Source organism: Nycticebus coucang, chromosome 6 (assembly GCF_027406575.1).
Source record: "Nycticebus coucang isolate mNycCou1 chromosome 6, mNycCou1.pri, whole genome shotgun sequence".
Classification (NCBI taxonomy): Eukaryota; Metazoa; Chordata; class Mammalia; order Primates; family Lorisidae; genus Nycticebus; species Nycticebus coucang.
Window position 1 is genome coordinate 76,264,299 of NC_069785.1, and position 24,224 is coordinate 76,288,522.

Sequence of the window (24,224 nt, forward strand, 5' to 3'; positions counted from 1 at the left end):
CTTTTGTTGCATGGAGGGTGTTTTGAGTAAATCCATTCTATTTATAGCTATTAGAAGAGGTGATCAAGTCAACTTTAGTAGCTATAATTATCCTAGGACTGGATAATTTCATGACCAATAATTTAAATTTTAGGGCTGTGTGGTAAAAGAAGGGGAATCACATCTTGTACTTTGATACATGAGATAATTTTTGTAAGTTACGTTTAAAAGAAAAAAAATTCCCCCAGGTATACTTTGGGGAGGAGGAAGAACTGTATTATTGCTCTCGTATTGTTTTTATTATTATTATTAACACTTCGCATTTCTGTGAAACATCAAAAATTGCTGAATTTTACAGTTTGGTAATGGGCATGTGGCAGGACAACTTTGGTTAGCGTAATATACTCTGCAAGTTTATTGAAATAATTTGAGACCCTGTAACTACCAAGAGTCAGTGGGGAGGCAGTTGATAGCTTATTTAGCAATTTTGCTTATTTTTCTTATTTTGTAATGCACAAATCAGCAGTTTGGGCCAATATATAAAGCTTTTTTTTTTGAAGGGGCTTAAAAATAAAACCCATATTCAAGTACATAATTTAATTCAGCACAATCTAAAAAATAGCCCTAATTTAGCCTTTCATGTAGCTATAATTTACTTTAGGGTAAGTACACTTGAAATATTTTTCTGTTTTCATATTCTTTGACATTCTTCTACTTCATTTTAAATTTTTCTGTAGCAGATTTGCATAAATACTTGCATGTAAATTTTGAGAAGATATTGTTTATTTAACCTACATATGATGTGCTCTAGTTATTTAACTGACATATAAGCTTGTGATAGATTCCAAATAAATCAGTGTGTGTTATCGTGTTTATGGCAAAATACTGTCAGAGACGGGGGTCAGGTTGATGTCAATGCTAAGGTAAATTTAGGTTAGCTGGAATGAAGAGAAGATGTGCATATAGTATATGCTCTCTGTGACACCTTAACATTATCATCTTTGTATGTTATGGCTTGGTCCTTAGAGATAACATTTTTCTTTGTGCTTTCCATATTGTGTAAATGTGAGCATTATCATTCATTAAAGGTATTTCCCAAGAACCTGAAATAAGCAGATTATTTCTCAGATAACCTGGATTATGTTAGGTGTGATGATATTGGAATTTCTCTGTTGAATTAGGATGTTATGTTTAAGTCCTTAGTGTCCTTGTCCTTTGTAGTAAACTGAATGTTTTCCTTAATCTTGATTCTATCCAGTGAACAAAGCACACTGAAGCCTCTTGCAACAATTTTTATTCTAATGAATTTCAAGCATGATCAAAGGTGGAATAGTGACACATGTTTGTATCACCCAGCTATAAGAATTACTGACCCAGGGCCAATCTGGTTTCACCTGTACCCTGTTCACTTCCTCTTCCTTGTGTTATTTTGAAGCAAATCCCAAACATCATACATTTCATGAGTTATTCTTTCATTTCATAACTTTAAAAGAATGAATTAGTTCTCTAGAATCCTTATGACTCTTAAAAGACATAATACCCTAAAAAATAACAATTCCTTAAAAAAGCAAAAACAAAAGAAATTAACAGTACCTTAATATTAGTCTGTGATCAAATTTAAAATGGTCTCATAAGTGTCATAATTCTTTTAAACAGTGCTATGCATTGTGATGACTGGTATGTCTTTGAATTTTTAGGTTTTTCCTCCAGATGTTTTCCCAGCCCCACCTCGCTCCCTTTCTTGCAATTTTATTAGTTGAAGAAACTGCTCATTCTGCAGAGTTTCTCTCCAGTATTGATCTGCTGACTGCCCCTCTGTGGCCCTTTACTGTGATCCTCTGTGCTCTGTATTTCTCGTTAGGCTGTAGTTTAGTAGAGGATTGATTAAATTCAAGTTTGATTTTCTTTTTGGCAAGGCTACTTGGTAGGTAATTTGATTTTATTTTTTTAGGAGGTGTGTGATACCTATTTCTCTTTTTGTGACATTGTAGCTGTCAATGCACAATACCTATAGCCACTGATTAGGAGTTGCAAAATGTTGATATTGTGATTTTATCATTTATTCTTTATATTTATATATATATATATATATATTTTTTTTTTTTTTTTTTTGAGACAGAGCCTCAAGCTGTCACCCTGGGTAGAGTGCTGTGGCATCACAGCTCACAGCAACCTCCAACTCCTGGGCTCCATCGAGTCTCCTGCCTCCGCCTCCCAAGTAGCTGGGACTACAGGCGCCTGCCACAACATCTGGCTATTTTTTGGTTGCAGCTGTCATTGTTATTTGGTGGGCCTGGGCTGGATTTGAACCCACCAGCTCAGGTGTATGTGGCTGGCGCCTTAGCCACAGGTGCCGAGCCTATTCTTTATATATTATCTGAAACATTTCTGTGAAGAAAAACTAGGTTCCTGTTGGTTGGTTTATATAGGAGAGGTGGATAAATGCTTGATCCTTTCTCTTCATTTGACACTTAAAAAAAAACAAATTAGTTCTCTAGAATTGGTCCTCTAATGTGGAAGGAGAACATTTTTGTTTCTAACTGGAAGCTTTTCCGATCTTCCTCTATCCTTATAATTCAGGCATTTGCTGTGTCTCCACTCCATACCCTCCCCATTAATGCCTGGAACTCAGCCTGTCCATCTTTAGTCTCAAGTCTTTCTGCAGTTGTGGAATTTCCTTTTCTGTTTTTTTCCTGTTGTTTGTTTTATCAGTGTTCTTCCTCAGTCTGTTTCTCTCCCTCCACATTAGCCCCTCTCATTCACATTTGTTCTTCTGGATCTGAATCTTTGCTTCATGAATCTTGTTATATATGATTTCTTCTTTGTATTATCATTTTGCTCTGTTTCTGAATATTTCTCCTACTTGATCTTTCAGACCATTAACTTGGTCTCAGTAGTGTCCATCTACTTCTTCAATTAGCCATTGAATTTTGATATTCATAAAACATAATTTAGCTCCTGGGCCTCAAGTCTGACAGTGGGTACTGTAAGTGGTGAGTATTGGGGGATGCAGAGGTCACGGTGCCGGGGGCCTCCTGTAGAGAAGTAGGAAGGACTCAGTTAAGTTGTCCGGCCATGTCTGGTGCCAGGCTGGGAGCCCAGCTAGAACTTCAGAGCATGTAGTCTGGTCTGCCCATCTTCTTGAGGTCCACCAATTTCCATGGGCCAGGCTGTCTCCAAGAACTGATGCTTTGTTTTTGCCTAAGGGCTCCTTGCTCCGATTTTCAGGGCTTCCTTTCTCCTAGAGGGTGGGAACATTATACTAGTTGCTTTTATCTGGACCCTGAGACTTTGGCTCACCCTTCTGTCCCACTTGGATGCAGATCTTAATAATCACTCAAGGAGAGGTAATTGGTACTTTGGATTGGATTTGGGAAGGGAAGACTGCAGGGATGCAATCAAGCTACCATTTTTTCCTGAACCCTTTGGAAGTTCTTAAATTAGATATTTCTAAACTGTTTGAGCACCCCATACAGACCTTTTTTAGATGAGAGATTTGCAACAGATATCTGAAAAATAATATTCTTTTCACCTCCGTATCTAGTTTACTATTATACCTCCTATTTTTTGCTTAAGTTTCACCTTCTCAGTGATGCCTACACTGACCTCCCTATTTATACTGTGACTTCTGTGTCCTGTCCTAGCGACTCTGATTCCCTCCTACCCTCCTATATATTTTTTCCCCTATCTCTTAGCATTATCTAGAATTACTAGATAATCTACTTACTTAACGTGTTTGGTGATGTGCTTAGGACATCTGACACCCAGAATGAATAATTGTTTAATACTTTTTCTCTTAAATTATGAGATTATTTTCAGAAATAATCATGAAATTGAATTAGAAATAATATTCACTTATTATGCAGACAACGAAAATTTTCTTTTATTGAGCTTTGTTATAATCATGCCAGTTAAATAAATAGAAAACGCACATTATAGTATTAGTTAGGAAAAAACCCACAACTCTTTAGCCAGTTGTTTTTATGTCAGGTTGACTGTTTGAACTTTGATTCTCCAGTTGCAGAATGATATAGGCAGTCCCCACGTTATGAACAAGGTAAGTTCTGTAGGGTTTGTTCTTAAGTTGAATTTGTATGTTGTAAGTTGGAACAGGTACATTTATGTATTAACTGTAATAGCTTGTTCTTAAATGTGAGTAGTCATATGTCAGTTGAGTGACTGTAACTCAAGGACTTACTGTAATAGCCTCTATTCAATAACTACAAGTTGCATCCAAGTTGGGTGTTTCTAACTCAGGGACTGCCTGTATTTTATGTAGTTTTCCATCAATAAGTGAGTTTTTTTTTTTAAAGTACTTTTTTTTTTTTTAATTGTTGGGGATTCATTGAGGGTACAATAAGCCAGGTTACACTGATTGCAATTGTTAGGTAAGGTCCCTCTTGCAATCATGTCTTGACCCCCATAAAGTGTGACACACACCAAGGCCCCACCCCCCTCCCTTCTTCCCTCTTTCTGCTTCCCCCCCCAATAACCATAATTGTCATTAATTGTCCTCATATCAAAATTGAGTACATAGGATTCATGCTTCTCCATTCTTGTGATGCTTTACTAAGAATAATGTCTTCCACGTCCATCCAGGTTAATACGAAGGATGTAAAGTCTCCATTTTTTTTAATGGCTGAATAGTATTCCATGGTATACATACACCACAGCTTGTTAATCCATTCCTGGGTTGGTGGGCATTTAGGCTGTTTCCACATTTTGGCGATTGTAAATTGAGCTGCAATAAACAGTCTAGTACAAGTGTCCTTATGATAAAAGGATTTTTTTCCTTCTGGGTAGATGCCCAGTAATGGGATTGCAGGATCAAATGGGAGGTCTAGCTTGAGTGCTTTGAGGTTTCTCCATACTTCCTTCCAGAAAGGTTGTACTAGTTTGCAGTCCCACCAGCAGTGTAAAAGTGTTCCCTTCTCTCCACATCCACGCCAGCATCTGCAGTTTTGAGATTTTGTGATGTGGGCCATTCTCACTGGGGTTAGATGATATCTCAGGGTTGTTTTGATTTGCATTTCTCTAATATATATAGAGATGATGAACATTTTTTCATGTGTTTGTTAGCCATTCGTCTGTCGTCTTTAGAGAAAGTTCTATTCATGTCTCTTGCCCATTGATATATGGGATTGTTGGCTTTTTTCATGTGGATTAATTTGAGTTCTGTATAGATCCTACTTATCAAGCTTTTGTCTGATTGAAAATATGCAAATATCCTTTCCCATTGTGTAGGTTGTCTCTTTGCTTTGGTTATTGTCTCCTTAGCTGTACAGAAGCTTTTGAGTTTAATGAAGTCCCATTTGTTTATTTTTGTTGTTGTTGTAATTGCCATGGCAGTCTTCTTCATGAAGTCTTTCCCCAGGCCAATATCTTCCAGTGTTTTTCCTATGCTTTCTTGGAGTATTTTTATTGTTTCATGCCTTAAATTTAAGTCCCTTATCCATCTTGAATCAATTTTTGTGAGTGGGGAAAGGTGTGGGTCCAGTTTCAGTCTTTTACATGTAGACATCCAGTTCTCCCAACACCATTTATTGAATAGGGAGTCTTTCCCCCAAGGTATGTTCTTGTTTGGTTTATCAAAGATTAGGTGGTTGTAAAATGTTAGTTTCATTTCTTGGTTTTCAATTTGATTCCAAGTGTCTATGTCTCTGTTTTTGTGCCAGTACCATGCTGTCTTGAGCACTATGGCTTTGTAGTACAGACTAAAATCTGGTATGCTGATGCCCCCAGCTTTATTTTTGTTACAGAGAACTGCCTTAGCTATATGGGGTTTTTTCCGGTTTCATACAAAATGCAGAATCATTTTTTCCAAATCTTGAAAGTACGACGTTGGTATTTTGATAGGAATGGCATTGAATAGGTAGATTGCTTTGGGAAGTATAGACATTTTAACAATGTTGATTCTTCCCATCCATGAGCATGGTATGTTCTTCCATTTGTTAATATCCTCTGCTATTTCCTTTCTGAGGATTTCATAGTTTTCTTTATAGAGGTCCTTCACCTCCTTCGTTAGGTATATTCCTAGGTATTTCATTTTCTTTGAAACTATGGTGAAGGGAGTTGTGTCCTTAATTAGCTTCTCATCTTGACTGGTATTGGTGTACACAAAGGCTACTGACTTGTGGACATTGATTTTATATCCTGAAACATGACTGTATTTTTTGATGACTTCTAGGAGTCTTGTGGTTGAGTCTTTGGGGTTCTCTTAAGTATAAGATCATGTCATCAGCAAAGAGGGAGAGTTTGAGCTCCTCTGCTCCCATTTGGATTCCCTTTATTTCCTTGTCTTGCCTAATTGTATTGGCTAGAACTTCCAGCACTATGTTGAATAGTAAAGGTGACAGAGGACAACCTTGTCTGGTTCCAGTTCTAAGAGGAAAAGCTTTCAGTTTTACTCCATTCAGTAAAATATTGGCTGTGGGTTTGTCATAGCTTCAATCAGTTTTAGAAATGTGCCACCTATGCCTGTACTCTTCAGTGTTCTAATTAGAAAAGGATGCTGGATTTTATCAAATGCTTTTTCTGCATCTATTGAGAGGATCATGTGATCTTTATTTTTGCCTCTGTTAATATGGTGGATAACGTTTATAGACTTGCGTATGTTAAACCAGCCTTGCATCCCTGGGATGAAGCCTACTTGATCATGATGAATGACTTTTTTGATGATAAGCTGTAATCTATTGGCTAGGATTTTGTTAAGAATTTTTGCATCTATATTCATGAGTGAGATTGGTCTGAAATTCTCCTTTTTGTTTGGGTCTTTTCCTGGTTTTGGTATCAGGGTGATGTTTGCTTCCTAGAATGTGTTGGGGAAGATTCCTTCTTCCTCAATTTTTTGGAATAATTTCTGCAGTACAGGAATAAGCTCTTCCTTGAAGGTTTGATAGAATTCTGGAGTGAAGCCATCTGGACCAGGGCATTTTTTGGTTGGAAGATTTTTTATTGTTTCTTTGATCTCAGTGCTTGAAATTGGTCTGTTCAGGAGCTCTATTTCTTCCTGGCTGAGTCTAGGGAGAGGGTGTGATTCCAAATATTGATCCATTTCTTTCACATTGTCAAATTTCTGGGCATAGAGTTTCTGGTAGTATTCAGAGATGATCTCTTGTATCTCTGTGGGATCAGTTGTTATTTCCCCTTTATCATTTCTGATTGAGGTTACTAGAGATTTTACTTTTCTATTCCTCGTTAGTCTGGCCAATGGTTTATCTATTTTATTTATTTTTTCAAAAAACCAACTCCTTGTTTCATTAATTTTCTGAATGATTCTTTTGTTTTCAATTTCATTGATCTCTGATTTGATTTTGGAGATTTCTTTTCTTCTACTGAGTTTAGGCTTAGATTGTTCTTCTTTTTCCAATTCCATAAGATCTCTTTTGAGATTGTTGATGTGGTCTCTTTCTGTTTTTCGAATGTAGGCATCTAAAGCAATGAATTTTCCTCTCAAAACTGCTTTTGCAGTAGCTTGTGTTTTGGTAGCTTGTGTCTTCATTGTTTTGCAGTAGCTTGTGTTTTGGTAGCTTGTGTCTTCATTGTTGTTATGCTCAAGGAAGTTAATGATTTCCTGTTTTATTTCTTCCTGCACCCATCTGTTATTCAACAGAAGATTGTTTAATTTCCATGCCTTTGGGTGGGGTCGAGCATTTTTGTTAGAGTTGAGTTCCACCTTTAGTGCCTTATGGTCTGAGAAGATACAAGGTAAAATGTCAATTCTTTTGATTCTGTTGATATTTGTTTTGTGTCCCAGGATATGATCAATTTTGGAGAATGTTCCATGGGGTGATGAGAAGAATGTATATTCTTTATCTTTGGGGTGGAGTGTTCTATATGCGTCTATCAAGCATAGTTGTTCTAGGGTCTCATTTAAGTCTCTTATATCCTTGTTTAATTTCTGTTTAGAGGATCTGTCCAGCTCTGTAAGAGGAGTGTTAAGGTCCCCTGTTATTATGGTATTATCAGATATCATATTGCTCAGACTGAGTAAGGTCTGTTTCAAGAATCTGGGAGCATTTAAATTGGGTGCATAAATATTTAGAATTGAAATGTCTTCTTGTTGTATTTTTCCCTTGACCAATATAAAGTGACCATCTTTGTCTTTTTTGACTTTAGTTGCTTTAAATCCACATGTATCTGAAAATAAGATTGCAACTCCTCTTTTCTTCTGAATGCCATTTGCCTGAAAAATTGTCTTCCAACCCTTGACTCGGAGCTTTAATTTGTCTTTTGAAGCCAGGTGTGTTTCTTGCAGACAGCAAATGGATGGCTTGTGTTTTTTAATCCAGTCAACCAATCTATGTCTCTTCAGTGGGGAATTCAAGCCATTAACATTTATTGAGATAATTGATAAGTGTGGTAGTATTCTATTCGTCTTATTTTGTGAGAGTCCATTGCTTAGTTTTATCTTTTGCATCAGTGTGGAAGTTAGGTTCTGTCCTTTAATTTCTGAGTTCTTACTTTGCTGCTGATCCATTGTGGTGGTCAGTGGGCAGAACAGGTTGAAGTATTTCCTGTAGAGCTGGTCTTGTTGTGGCGAATTTCCTCAATGTTTGTATATCCATAAATGTTTTGATTTCTCCGTCAATTTTGAAGCTTAGCTTAGCAGGGTACAGAATTCTGGGCTGGAAATTGTTCTGTTTAAGTAGATTAAAGGTAGATGACCATTGTCTTCTTGCTTGGAAAGTTTCATTAGAGAAGTCTGCGGTCACTCTGATGGATTTGCCCCTGTAGGTCAACTGGCGCTTACTCCTGGCAGCTTGCAGAATCTTTTCTTTTGTCTTGACTTTGGACAGGTTCATCCCAATGTGTCTTGGAGAAGCTTGGTTAGAATTGAGGTGACCTGGGGTCCGAAAGCCCTCTGAAAGCAGTGTGTCAGAATCTTTGGTGATATTTGGGAAATTTTATTTTGTAATATTCTCTAGTATGGCTTCCATTCCTCTGGGGCATTCTTCTTCCCCTTGTGGAATTCCTATAACTCGTATGTTGGAACGCTTCATAAAGTCCCATAATTCTGACAGTGAACGTTCTGCTTTCTCTCTCTTCTTTTCTGCCTCTTTTACTATCTGAGTTATCTCAAAAACTTTGTCTTCTACCTCTGAAATTCTTTCTTCTGCATGGTCTAACCTGTTGCTGATACTTTCCATTGCATCTTTAAGTTCCCTAATTGACTGTTTCAGTTCCTTCAGCTCTGCTATATCCTTTTTATATTCTTCATATCGTTCATCTCTTATTTGATTCTGTTTTTGAATTTCCTTTTGGTTATTTTCCACTTTATTAGCAGTTTCCTTCATTGTTTCCATCATTTCTTTCATTGTTTTCAATATGTGTATTCTAAATTCCCTTTCTGTCATTCCTAACATTTCTTTATGGGTGGAATCTTCTGCAGTAGCTACCTCATGGTCCCTTGGCGGGGTTGTTCTGGACTGGTTCTTCATGTTGCCTGGAGTTTTCTGCTGATTCTTCCTCATGAGTGATTTCTTTTATCTGTTTCCTTGCCCTAAATTTTCCTTTCACTTCCTCTTGCTCTTTAAGTTCTCATGCCTGTGGACTAAGGGTTACAGGACCAGAAGGGTGAGAAGGTTGAAGAGCAAAAAAGGGATGAAGAAAGGAGGACCGAGTGATAAGAAAAAAAAAGAAAAATAGAGAAAGGAGAGGGGGTGGGTAAAAGGAATATTGACAAAAAGAAGAGAGGCACAGAAAGAGGGAGACAGAGCAATATAGGTGGATAGTAGGGTAGTTTGATACAACCTTAAAAAAAAAACCACCTTCTGGGGGTGCCCGGTTGGGTGGTTCCCTTGAGGTCAGCAGCTCTTTGCTAACCTGATCAGACACAGTACCCCACCTCCACCAAGTAGAGAGGAAAGACACAAATGCTATAAATCAAACCAAAACAAGCACACAGAAAACTTTATGGGATAAAATTGGGTGGAAAACCAAATATAGTGGTAGAAACACTAACAAAAATGAAGTTCTAATTATTGAAATAGGCAGCAATGGGAAATTATAATTAAACTAGAAAAATTGAGAAAGAAAAAGGATCTGTATGGAAAAGGTTGAACTTAAAAAACAAAACAACATCAACAACATCAAAATTAACAAAAAAAACAACCAAAGCAAAAAAAAAAAACCCACAAGCAAAAACAAAGCAGTATGTATATGTTATTGAATATTGTCTGGGCAACACGTGGTCTTCTGGGGTATGAGATGTTAATCACAGTTCTGATATGCCTAGAGGCTGCTAGTTTCTCAAACCCCAGCAGGTAGACACCCTAAATCTCTCTTCCGCCCACTTAAAAGGTTTGAACTTGTTCACTTGCTGAGCAGAAGCTTTCCCAGGGAAGTGCTTGTCGCTGGAATCACTGCTGAAGTGGCTATCCACTTACCCTGTGTGCCAAAACTGGTCTCCCTCTGCCCCCGAGGGTTAGGGCTGCAAGGCGGCTCAGACCCCACCCTTAGGCTACTTGGTTGCTGGGTTACCAGCTCCCACCCAATTCTAGCTCTGCGACCCTGAGGGCGGAGCTTGCCGGGGCAGATCGCTCACAATGGCTGCCTGTGACCCAGAGCCAAATACTACTAGCTCTGTCTGGCTCAGTGGCTCAGACTGGGGCCCTGACAAAGGCCAAAGTTCTCCGCACTCCCGCTCAGGCTCTCCCCAAGGCAGTTCAGCTGGGTGCCAAGTCCAGAGACACCAAAACAGTTCACAGGTAAGGCCTTTCTGGTTTGCAGTCTCGCTGCTACTGAACTTACAGTTGCGGGCGGGTTTAGACTTATTGAACACACGCGACCACTTGCCGGTTTTCCACTGTTTTAGTCCTCCTCTTGGGGTCCAGAAGTCTCTCGCTGACTCCCTGTATCCTCTCAGGGGTGATGATAGGCAGATCCCACCAGCCAGAGATGCCTGGAGTCCTATCTCCCCAGACTCACCAATAAGTGAGTTTTTTAAACTGTACACTTCCAAAATGTATAATTTAAGTAACTTGCAAAATTACTGATAAGTTTTATTCTCTTTTAATGCTCTAGTCTTGAACATTTAACAGTTTGAAAAGAATATATTTTAATGGTTAAAGGTATTGTTCAAATTTAGTAAAATATTTTGACTATAAACAAAATTTTACTAAACAAAATGTTACATCTTGCTGTTTATATTTCATTGTTTTAAATTTTAAACACAAATATAAATATCAGAAGGTGCCCTAAAATGACAGGATTTGAATAACTCAAGTTCTGTTTCTAGGTCTTTACAATCATGGTTCTATCTTTATTTTGAATCTACCATTTAAATGCAGAAGAATGTAGTACCACAGGGTTGGAGAAGTGACTGCATCCTACGAAAGGTTTGGAAATAAGAACTTCATATTCAGCCGCCTCCAAGTATAACAAAGTATTCTGAACTACTACTAAAACAAATGTGTGTGGCTAAGTTTACGTGTATAGGAGCCAGTTCTAACTGGGAGTTGTCCCAATGAATTTCTATGTGGAAAACAGTTTATTTAAGAATAAATAATAAAAATCTGATATTTTGGGCGGCGTCTGTGGCTCAAGGAGTTAGGGGGCAGGCCCCGTATACCGGAGGTGGTGGGTTCAAACCCAGCCCTGGCCAAAAACTGCAACAACAATAAAAAAAAAAACTGATATTTTGAAGTTAACAGGTATATTATTAAACTCAGGTCTGGACGCAGTGGCTCATGCCAGTAGTTCCACACTTTGGGAGACTGAGGTGGAAGGATTGCGTCCTGGAGTTCAAGACCAGCCTGGGCAACATGGCAAGACCCTACCTACTTCTATAAAAAATAAATAATTAGCTGGGCACAGTGGTGCACATCTGTAGTCCTTATCTATTTGGGGGGCTGAGACAGGAGATTGTTTGAGCCCAGGTAAAGATTTCAGTGAGCTACAATTGCTCACTGTACTCTACCCTGGGTGACAGAGCAAGATCCTGTCTCTATAGGGAAAAACCAAAACAACTCAGCACTAACTACAGTCATCATTTAGAACCTAGACCAGCGGTTCTCAACCTGTGGGTCACGACTCCTTTTAACAATGAAAATACATCCTTCATATCAGATATTTACATTACAATTCATTACAGTAGAAAAAATACAGTTATGAAGTAGCAACAAAAATCATTTTATGGTTCGGGGTCACCACAACATGAAGAACTGTAATTAAAGGGTTGTGGCATTAGGAAGGTTGAGAACCACTGACCTAGACCAACAAAAAATTTTTTTAGGGAGGAATATTTTATTACTGACATTGTTTAGAATTGCTGGTACATGGTAGTAGTGCAAAGCAGATTGATTTGTTAGTTTTATTATTATTTATGAATTTTCTACAGACTAAGCATTCCTTTATTACCTATGTCTGGGGTGGACAACTCCCACAATCCCACCCTTAGTAGGCCAATAATTATGTTTGTTTATTGTTGTATGTACTCTTGCTGTGCATGGCCACCCCACTATAGCTCTATCGGGGACAGGGACCTTTGTTCTGTTCAATGATGTATCACATCTAGAATAATTGGCATCTAGTAGGTTCTCAATAAGTATTTGTTGACTAAATGAATGAATGAAGCTCAAGGTCAGAGGTTTTCCTTCTATATATTTTTTTCTTAAACTACTTGTAAGAGGGATCAGTATACAGCAGGTACTGTTATTGTTAACTCACTGGCTTTAATGCTTGGTATATGGTCTCCTCTCTTGAAGTCTTGCATTTCCATATGAATTTTAGAATTAGCATTTTATTTTATTTTTTTTGTTTGTCCAAAATTTTATTTTAATTTAAATTAAAGGGCCAGCCAGATATTCTGATAAGAAATTCACTTTTCCTTAGGAGAAAGAAAATGCTTTCATGGCATTGTTAACAAATGTATACATCTCCACTTTTTTTAAGGGTTTAAAAAAAATCACATTAAGTAACTGCCTGTGTAAAATTAAACCTTTATAAACAGAAAAGAAACCACTTCCAGTATAAGAATTAGCATTTTAGAATTGGTTTGATTGATATTTGATCTCTCAACTCTGGAAGAACTAACATCAGTACTAGTTTCTTATTGCTGCTATAACAAACTAACACAAACTCAGTGGCTTTAAGCAACCCAGATTTATTAGCTTACAGTTCTAGATGTCGAATGTTTGAAATGGGTTTTATATGGCTAAAGTCAAGGTGTCATCAGGGCTGCATTCCTTCTGGAAGCTCCAGAATTCATTCCTTGCCTTCTCTAACGTGTAGAAGCAGTGACATTCTTCGCCGGCTGCCTTCTGTCTTCTGAGCCGGCAGTTACTTTTCCTCCTCTGACTCTTGCTGCCTCATTCTTTCCCTTGTAAGGACCCTTGTGATTATAATAGGTCCACCTGGATAATCCAGGATAATCTCACCTCAAAATCCTCAACTTAATTACATATATAAAGTCCCTTTTGGCATGTAAACACATCCATAGGTTCTAGGTATTAGAACGTGGAAATATTTGGGGGACCATTATTTTGCATACCACACCATCTTATAATATTAAATCCTCCCATCTATGAGTAAAGTATACGTCTGCGTATGTTTATGTGTTCTTTTCTGTCCTCAGTGTGTTCGTATTTCACTTCTTTTGTCGTATTCCTAAGTATTTCATATTTTTATGCTATTGTACATTTGAGGCTTTTAAAATTTCAAGTTCTAGTTCTTTACTAGTATATATAAATACAATTGGTTTTCATTGATGTTGTATTCTGCAACCTTTCCAAAGTTCATATTAGTTCTAGTAAAATCATTTGGATTTTCTACATAGATGATCATGTTGTCTGTGAGTAGAGAGTTTTACTTCTTCTTTTCCCATCTGGATGCTTTTTATTTCTTTTTCCTGTCTGATCACAGTGCTTAGAGCTGAAATGGACACCTTGTTTTGCTTATCTTAGGGAGAAAGATTTTAGTCTTTAACCATAAAGTGTGAAATCTACCATAGGTTTTCTATAAATGCCCTTTATCAGGCATTGGAAGAAGTTCCTTCTATTACTGGTTTGCTAAGTTTTAAAATCAGGAAAGGGTGTTGGATTTTGTCAAATGCTTTTCCTGCATTCTGTCATCTGTTAAGGTGATCATATGGCTTTTCCTTTTAGTATGTTTAACATGGTTAAATACATTTGCACAGTACTTCCTAATTTCCCTTTTCATTTCTTATTTATCTATAGATTACTTAGAAGTACGATACGTAGTTTCTAAATATTTGTAGAATTTTTCAGATATATTTCTATTACTGATTTCTAATTTAATTTGATTGTACTCAGAGAATATACTTCTGAATTTACCAAAACTTGTCCTGTGGCCCAGAATGTAGTCTTTGTAAGTAGTCTGTGTACTTGAGAAGACTGTGTTGGGTAGAGTGTCCGTGACTGTCGTCAGTCGTGTTGGTTGATGTTGTTACTCGAGTCTACTGTATACTTGTTGATGCTCTATGTACTTGCTCTCAGTTATTGAAAGAAGGGTATTAGAATCTCTGACTTTAATTGTGAACTTGTCTGTTTTTCCCTACAGTCCTATCAGATATTGTTTCATGTGTTTTCATGCTTTATTATTGGAGGTATAAATGTTTAGGATGATCATTGATTAATTTACCCAGTTATTATGAAATAACCTTCTTTATACCTTTTGATACTCTTGTGTAATGTTTTTTTTTGTCATCACTGTCCCTTGTTATTCTTTTTTTTTTTTTAATTAAATCATAGCTGTGTACATCAATATGATCATGGGGCACCATATACTTGGTTCATAGAATATTTGACACATTTTCATCTCATTAGTTGACATAGCCCTCCTGGCATTTTCTTAGTTACTCTGCCAAGACATTTACATTCCACATTTGCCAAGCCTCACATGTACCCTTGTAAGATGCACCACAGGTGTGATCCTTTCAATCCCCCTCCCTCTACCACGCTTTCCCCCTTCCCCCTGTTCTTAGGTTGTAACTTGGTTATAGCTTTCATGCGAAGGTCGTAAGTTAGTTTCATAATAGGGGTGAATACATTGGATATTTTTTCTTCCATTCTTGAGACACTTTACTGAGAAGAATATGTTCCAGCTCCATCCATGTAAACATGAAAGAGTGAAGTCTCCATCTTTCTTCAAGGCTGCATAGTATTCCATGGTGTACATATACCACAATTTGTTAATCCATTCATGAATCGATGGGCGCTTGGGTTTTTTCCATGACTTAGCAATTATGAATAGGGCTGCAATAAAGATTCTGGTACAAATATCTTTGTTATGATGTGGTTTTTGGTCTTCTGAGTATATGCCCAGCAGAGAAATTACAGGATTGAATGGCAGATCTATTTTTAGATCTCTAAGTGTTCTCCATATATCTTTCCAAAAGGTATGTATTAGTTTACATTCCCACCAGCAGTGCAAAAGTGTTCCCTTTTCTCCACATCCACGCCAACATCTCTGGTCTTGGGATTTTGTGATATAGACTAGTCTCACTGGAGTTAGATGATATCTCAAAGTAGTTTTGTTTACATTTCTCTGCATGTAGCTTTCTTCTGGCTGGCATTTGCATATTATACTTTTTTTTTTTTTTTTTGAGACAGTCTCACTTTGCCACGGTAGAGTGCTGTGGTGTTACAGCTCACAGTAACCTCAAACTCTTGGGCTTAAGCGATTCTCTTGCCTCAGCCTCCTAAGTAGCTGGGACTACAGGTGCCTGCCATAATGCCCAGCTATTTTTTGTTGTAGTTGTCATCGTTGTTTGGCAGGCCCAGGCTGGATTCGAACCTGCCAGTTCTGGTGTATGTGGCTGGCACCTTAGCCACTTGAGCTACAGATGCCGAGCCTCTCTTTTTGTTTTCACCTGCTCATGTTCTCATATTTCAAGTGTAGGTGACATACAGCTGCATCTTGTCTTTTTTATCTAATCTGACAACCTCTGCTTTTAATTGGGATATTTCAACTATTTTTTTATACATTGAATGTAATTGTTGATAGAATTAGGTTTAAGTGTATCATCTTGCTGTTTGTTTTGTATTTTTACCATCCGTTCTTTACTCCTTTTAAATTTTGATCCTGTCCTCTTTTGGATTAAGTGAATATTATTTATAATCCCACTTACCACTTCTCTTTTAAAGATACTTAAATAATAAATATATTCTTACATACACATATTTACCCATGTAATTAATATTTCCAGAGTTGTTTATTGCTTTGTAGAATAGTAGAGAGCTCAGTTTTCATCTGGTATCATTTGCCTTCTGCCCGAAGAATTTCCTTTAACATTTCTTTCAGAGTGGCTCTGCTGCTGCTGAGTTCTTTTTGAAAACATCTTTATTTTCTGTGAAAATTTTGCATCTTAATCTGGTGCATTTGTCTGGAATTTTATATTCATTTATCCATTTAACAAAATACCGGGTGCCTATAATGTGCCAGGCAGTATCCTAGGCATTTGAGTGTATAGAGGTGACCCAAACAAGGGGAAAAAAATCTCTATCTTCATAGAGCTTAAATTCTGCTCAGGGTAGATGGAGAACAAATAAGCAATATAAAGTAACAAGAATAAAGTTGTAAGAGCTCTGGAGAAAAGCAAAACTGGAGAAGGGAATAAAAGTAGTCTGGTTTGAATGAGTTTTCTGCATGATGGTTAGAAAAGTCTTATCTGCAAAGATGACATTTAAGCAAAGACGTGATAAAGATGGAGTAAGTCCTGTGGAAATCTGAGAGCAGAGAATTTCAGATAGATCTGGAAGAGCAATGGTAAGAGCCCTGAGGTTTACAGTCATCACTGTGCCCAGTGGGTTCAGGAGCAGTGATGGGGCCAGTGTGGCCGATCAGGATGCATAGGGAGTGGGTCGCAGAGGATGAGCGCAGAGAAGCTGTGGAGGGCTAGACGTGGAGAGCCTGGCAGGAGCTTGTGGAGGGCTAGACGTGGAGAGCCTGGCAGGAGCTTGTGGAGTGCCTGGCAGAAGCTTGTGGAGGGCTAGACGTGGAGAGCCTGGCAGGAGCTTGTGGAGTGCCTGGCAGAAGCTTGTGGAGGGCTAGACGTGGAGAGCCTGGCAGGAGCTTGTGGAGTGCCTGGCAGAAGCTTGTGGAGGGCTAGACATGGAGAACCTGGCAGGAGCTTGTGGAGGGCTAGACGTGGAGAGCCTGGCAGGAGCTTGTGGAGGGCTAGACGTGGAGAGCCTGGCAGGAGCTTGTGGAGGGCTAGACGTGGAGAGCCTGGCAGGAGCTTCTGAATGAGATGGACAGCTGCTGCAGGGCCCTGAGCCGGAAGTGACGTGATCTGACTTAACTTTAAAAGGATCACTCTGGCAACTGTATTGAGAATAAACTGTGTGTTAGAGAGCAGAAAGAACAAAAAAATGGAGAAGCCAGTTAGGAGATTGTTATTGTAGTCCAGCTAGAGACATGACACGTGCATAACTCAGGTGAGACCTATAAGGGGTGGTTAGATTCTGGATATTTTGAAGGTAGACATGAAGGATTCGCTGATGGCTTAGATATGGGTATGAGAAAAGGAGAAGAGGAGTTGAGAATAATTCCATGGTTTTAGCCTAAAGAAGTGGAAGGATAGAACTATTTTCTGAAGTGAGAAAACTGTGAGAGTCAAATGCCTACAACAGCCTAGCCACGTGGTAAGTGCTTTGTAACTGTTGAATGAATGATGAATGAGAAGGGTAGGAGTTCACGTTAGGGACTCTTTATACCTTTACATGGAGATGGTCATTGAGCAATTATGTGTCATAATTTAGAGGGCAGGTAATAAGTCTAAACTGGGATCCTCCTGGAAGTCATAGGCTGTCACTTAAAAAAATTATAAAATAATCCAGGAAGAATTGAAATTCTTATAATACTGTATTTCTATCCAACAAGAGACATAAATAAAAATATTTATAACAGCATTATTTGTAGTAGACCTAAACTGGGAAGATATATTCACCAACCCCCACCCCCACAAAAAAGGAAAAGAAATTGTGGTATCATCATAGTATGGTATTATACAATAATGAAAATGAATGTACATGTAACACGATTGAAGCCAAACATAATTCTTTCTGGATAATTTCACTCATAAAAATAAAAAAAAATATGGTGCTAAAGGTCAGGATGAAGATTATTTTAGGGGAGGAGGAAGCAGGTTACTTTTATAATTTACCTATTTGTTATCTGTCTATCCTGATGGAAGACACCACTAAGGAACCTTCTGGAAGACTTGTAATGTTTGATTTCCTCACCTGGGCAATGATGATGTATTTGCTCTGTCATCATTCATTGAGCTGTACATTTATGTTTTGGATACTCTTTGGTAGACATGTTCCATTTATATAAAAAAAAAAAAAGTCATGTTAACATATTGCTTTCCAAAGAATTTATTGCCAGACTCTAGTTTTGTACTTTTCCTCTTGTTCAAAGTGGTCATAAGACATACAAAATAATCCATTTAAACTATGGTGGGAAGAGTATTGTGTAAAGGACCATGTTCTGAATACTGGGAAGGAGGCAGAATTTTAACCCGAATGAGTTAGTACAGGGCTTAGTAAGCTGTCTCCCTTGACATCTAAAATGTTATTTGATTTTTAAGTTTGGAATTTTAATTAGAAGTCACTAAGAAATCTCAAATTTAAAAATAATTTGTTTCAAATGTAACATTAAAACTCCAAACCTCACATTTGAAACTATAAGATCGAGTATTTCTCAATACAATGTGGTAACCTTATAAACATAGACCTAAGTTGCGTTAAGTCTGTGTTAGTTATTTTGAACTTTGAGCATTAAGGTGAGTATATGAGTTCTTATGATTTATGAGGGTTTCCCCTGCAGTATTTATTAATGATATTAAAGCCACCTATATAGACAGTCCCACTTCTATATATGTATCAGTTATGTCCTCCCTGTCATTTGGCTTTAAGTGCTTCAATTAGATGAAATCTAATAAGATAAAGGTAAGAGTGAGTAAGGCTAAGTTCATTGAGGTTGAAGATAAAGGAAGAGAAAGTACAATTTACCAACATAGATGGTGAAGTTTCAGGAAGTTTTATCAACTGAAGATCAAACCTCAGTGGGACTACCCCTCAAAAGGTTAGCGTGTTTGTAGGCTTCACTATTCCAAGAATGGGAGATAATTAGACTACACTGAGAGTTAAGTGATGGCATGATAAGTTTGTGGCACTGTGTTTTAAGAGGGACATTGACAAAGTAAGCTCATCCAAAGGAAAGCATAGGCTTGGGGGGTTATGAAGAATGGGTTATATGGCTTAGGATACTTGGACTTGAACTCTCACAGCAGCCCTGTAAGTAAGGCATTGTCTCTGTTTTATAGAAAAGAAATTGAGAGAGTTAAAGCATAACTGAAAAGTGGTTGGCTCAGGACTCACATCTCTTGATTCTTAATCTGGTTTTCTGTTTCAGAATACTGGTTTTTAATTTTGTCTTTAAAAACGTATATATTGATAGGCTAATTAATGGCTGGGCTTTTAAAATATGGAAAAACTTGAAGATGATATTATCTAAAGATTAAAAGGGAACATTCATGGTAGGAAGATCAATATGAGCAAATAGTTTGGTTATCAGTATTATACATTTAGCAATATTATAGAAATGTATTGTCTTTTACATATTTCTCTTTCTTTTTTCAAGGTCTTTGACTCCAATGAAGAATCTGGGTATCTTGTTCTCACCATAGTTATATCAGGTCATTTCTTCATTTCCCAAGGACAGACACTACTGGTAGGTTTTGTGCGTAATAGTTTAATATGCAAATATTTCTTTATACTCTTAGCTTTATATGAATTGTATCCTCAAGCTTCTTCAGTCTCACTGAAATTTGTCAAGGTCAACAGATTAAGCATTTCTCAAATGTGCTATAACAGTGGGAAATACAGAAATGTACTGAATATTGGCTCTGTGCCTGTAGCTCAGTGGCTAGGGCACCAGCCACATACACCGAAGGTGGCGAGTTCGAGCCTAGGCCGGACCTGCCAAACAACAATGACAACTACAACCAAAAAATAGCCGCGTGTTGTGGTAGGTGCCTGTAGTCCCAGCTAGGAGGCTGAGGCAAGAGAATTGCTTACGCCCAAGAGCTAGAGATTGCTGTAAGCAGCTGTGACGCTACGGCACTCTACCAGGGGCAACATAGTGAGATTCTGTCTCAGAAAGAAAGAAAGAAAGAAAAAGAAATATACTGAATATTGTGGATATAAAGGGTTTTAGGATTTTGTTGGGAGTCAAAATGGATCTAGGTATGATAAAGGATTCTTAATTGGTGAGACTGAGTTGAAGATAGGCTAGATTTATAAACATGAGCATGGAGGGTTTTCCAAACAGGGAAAATAGCATATGCAGAGGGAGAGAGATTTGAGGAAATAGCTAAAAGAAAACAAAAAGTATGCTATTATTAATTGATAGAGCTTGCCACAAAACTCTAGATTTATAAAGATGCACATGTTCTTTATTCTGAATATGTATATACTTCTGGAAAATTTGGAATGAAGAAATAAGAATCACCTGACTTGAAAATTTAGGTTTAATTTGGTATATAAGATGGATTAAGAAATAAGATAATTGTTAACTTCCAATCAAAGAAATTGTACAAGAAAGGAAATATTAATATAATATCATTTAGCTGTGGATGTCTACACAGATTCAAATTCATGTAACAAATATTTACTGAATATCTACATGGGCATAATTTAGCAAATATGTATTGAGTAATACATATGCTAGACACTTTTGGTGATGCTAGGGATATAGCAGTGAACAGCAAAGATAAAAATCCCTATTGTCGTTCCAGTGGGAGAAACAGCAGTAAACAAATAGGTCGAATACATTGAAAAGACATTAATTTCTGGTGACTCCCTTACATGTTCTGTTATGATCTGATGGCAGGATCCCACACGTGCATACTGTAATGACTCATCTTTCCACTTCAGTGAAATATAGCCTTATCATTGAATGTGAGGTGACCTGCAAAGTCATGTTTGTGTTCCTTGTGACTTCAAACTGCAGCACAAGTTGTACTGTTTTGCTTTATCTGTCACTGTCAGGGTCTGCATCAGTTGCAAGAGATAAGGTTTCTTCAGTTGCTAACAAAGAGTACCTCAGACAGTAGACGAGGGACGCCCAGTGCACAGTTAGCTCTCCCTGTCAGTATCACGGGTTTTTCTGAATGTGATGTTAATACAGGTTGACTTCCTCAGGCATAGGGACCACCCCGTGCTTTGTCTGTGCTTTTATCTTTTTGCACCAGTGGTAAATGTTGCTGACAAATGGGTAGAAGCTTCTTTGTCTCATCCCTAGAATGATTTTGCACTTGCAGTTATAAAAATAAGTTTATCAAATTCCACCGTACCCACTACTGAGAAATACGACGGTAAGTCTACAAGTTGGAGCATACTGCGCATGCACCTCCTAATGATGTTGTGTTAGTGGAGGATGGCATATGTGACCGGGGTCCCCTAAGATCTTTTTTTTTTAATTATTTTTTTCCCATAAGGTTTTGATGGAGCCAAAGAGTTCCTATCATATAGTGACATCTTGAAATACTGACCCTGTGTAGGCTTGGGCTAATATGTGTGTTTGTAACTTAGTGTTTTGTGTGGTGTGTGTGAATGATAGGGTTTTGGACCTGTCACCCGGGCTAGAGTGCACTGTTGTCATCATAGCTCACAACAACCCTGAAACTCCTGGGCTCAAGCGATCCTCCTGCCTCAGCCTCCTGAGTAGCTGGGACTGCAGGCACCCACCACAGTGCCCAGCTAGTTTTTCTATTTTCGGTAGAGATGGGGTCTCACTCTTGCTTAGGTTGTTCTCAAACTCCTGAGTTCAAGGAAGCCACCTGTCTTGGCCTAACAGAGTGCTAAGATGAGCCACTGCACTTGGCTTCTTTCTTTCCTTTTTATTATTTTTATTTTTGGCAGGGTCTCCCTCTTGTGGCCCTGGCTAGAGTGCAGTGGTGTCATCATAGCTCACAGCAGCCCAGCTATCCTGCCTCAACCGCCCAAGTAGCTGGAACTACCAGGCACCTGCCACAAGACCCAGCTAATTCTTCTGTTTTTTTGTACAGAGGAGGTCTTGCCTTGCTCAGGCTGGTCTTGAACTCCTTAGCTTAAACAATCCTACTACCTTAGCCTCCCAGAGTGCTAGGATTACAAGCATGAGCCACTGCGCCAGGCCTGTGTCACAAAAACATTTAACAAGTTAAAGAATATTTTTTAAATAGAAAAATATTTTTAGGGTGGCGCCTGTAGCTCAGTGGGTAGGGCGCCGGCACATACACCAGGGCTGGTGGGTTCGGCCCGGGCCTGCTAAAATCAACAATAATGACTGCAACGAAAGAAATAGCCAGACTTTGTGGCGGGCGCCTGTAGTCCCAGCTACTTGGGAGGCGGAGGCAAAAGAATCGCTTAAGCCCGAGAGTCTGAGGTTGCTGTGAGCTGAGATGCCACGACACTACCAAGAGCATGAGACTTGAGACTCTAACTCAAAATAAAAAAAAGAAAAAAGAAAAACATATTTTTATAACCCATGTGTGTTTTAAGCTAAGTGTTATTGCAAAAGAGTCAAGGTTTTAAAAAATTTAGAAGTTTATGAAGTAGAAATGTTATAGTAAGCCAAGGTTAATTTATTGTTGAAGAAAGATAAATATTTTTTATAAATTAATGAGGCCTAAGTGCATAGTTTATAAAGTCTACAGTAGTGTACATCAGTGCCCTAGGTGTTCATAGTCACTCACTGACTCACCCAGAGCAGCGTCTAGTCCTATAGGCTCCATTCATGTTGTTCTCAAGACAGATGTACCTTTTTTTATATTTTTCATTTTTTATTTTATTTTTTAAATTTCAGATTAATATGAAGATACAAAATGATATTGGATTTGTTAGGTAAAATCCCAGTTGTAGTTGTGTCCTGCACCCAGGAGTATGCCATATACCTTTACATTGTGCCCATTTGGTGGGAGCACCCCAATGGCCCTCCCTGCTCCGCCTGCGCTTCTCCCCACCCCAACTTGAATTGAATTGAGTTTTTCTGTGTGTGGGCATGTATTAGTTGATCTGCTGGTTCATATTAATATTGAATACTTTGGGTATTTGCTCTTCCATTCCTGTCATACTGTACTAAGAAGAATGTGCTTCCATTCCATCCCCCCCTTTTTTTTTGATTAAATCATAGCTGTGTACATTAATGCAATCTTGGGGTACCATGCGCTGGTTTTATATACAATTTGAAATATTTTCATCACACTGGTTAACAAAGCCTTCCTGGCATTTTCTTAGTTGTTGTGTTAAGACATTTATATTCTACATTTAGTAAGTTTTAATTCCATCCCATTTTTTATCTTTTATCATATTTTTATTATACCTTTTTTATATTTAGTTATGTTTAGATTCACAAATACTTAGCATCGTGTTACACTTGCCTACAGTAGTCAGTACAGTAACATTCTGTACAGGTTTGTAGCCTGGGAGCATAGACTATACCATATAGCCTCGGTGGTAGCAGGCACCCATCCAGGTTTGTGTAAGTACGCTCTATGATGTTTGCACAAGGAAATTGTCCAATGACACATTTCTCAGAGCATATCCCTGTTGTTAAGTGATACGTGACTATACATATATAACATAGATATTAAGTAATATTTTTAAAATTCTGAAGTGTTTTCATAAACCACTTTTATTGAAGTATAATTTACATAAGATAAAATTCACTAATTTTGAGTGTTCAGTTTGATGTGTTAGGGTCTTGCTGTGTGTAGTTCAAGCTTGTCTTAAACTCTTGTCTTCAAGTGATCCTTCTGCCTAGGATTCCCAAAGTGCTGGAATTACAGGTGTGAGCCACTGCACCTGGTCCCAATTTCATAAATGTGTGTACCCATGTAGCCACCACCATAATCATGGTACAGAACATTTTAATTAACGTGAGAAGTTTCCTCGTGCCTCTTTGTAGTCAGTCCCTCTCCCCACCCTAGCACCTAACATCACTGATCTGGTTTCCATCACTATAGTTTCTTCTCTTTTTTCTTAATTAACTTTTATTTATTTTTGAATTGACAGATAAAATTTATGTATGTACTGTGTACAGCATTGTTTGAAGAACATACCCATTGTGGAATGACTAAACCTAGCTGATTAACTTGTATGTTACCTTATTATAGTCTTGCCTTTTCTAGAATGCATGTGTTAGAAACATACAGTATGTAGTCTGTGTCTGGCTTCCTCCACTTGGCGCAATGATTCTGAGATTCATCCACGTTGCTGTGTGTTATCAGTACTTAG

The 24,224-nt window shown here is 38.0% G+C and overlaps 1 protein-coding gene across 2 annotated transcripts in view; it reads left to right on the top strand.

Moving 5' to 3' along the window:
- The window catches only part of REC114 (REC114 meiotic recombination protein), a 115,190-nt gene that overhangs the window by 13,040 nt on the left and 77,926 nt on the right, over positions 1 to 24,224 (top strand). For both annotated transcript variants that reach the window (XM_053593808.1, XM_053593809.1), the window contains exon 2: positions 19,588 to 19,677. In XM_053593808.1, the coding sequence (XP_053449783.1) occupies positions 19,588 to 19,677 (90 nt within the window). The remainder of the gene's footprint in view (positions 1 to 19,587; positions 19,678 to 24,224) is intronic.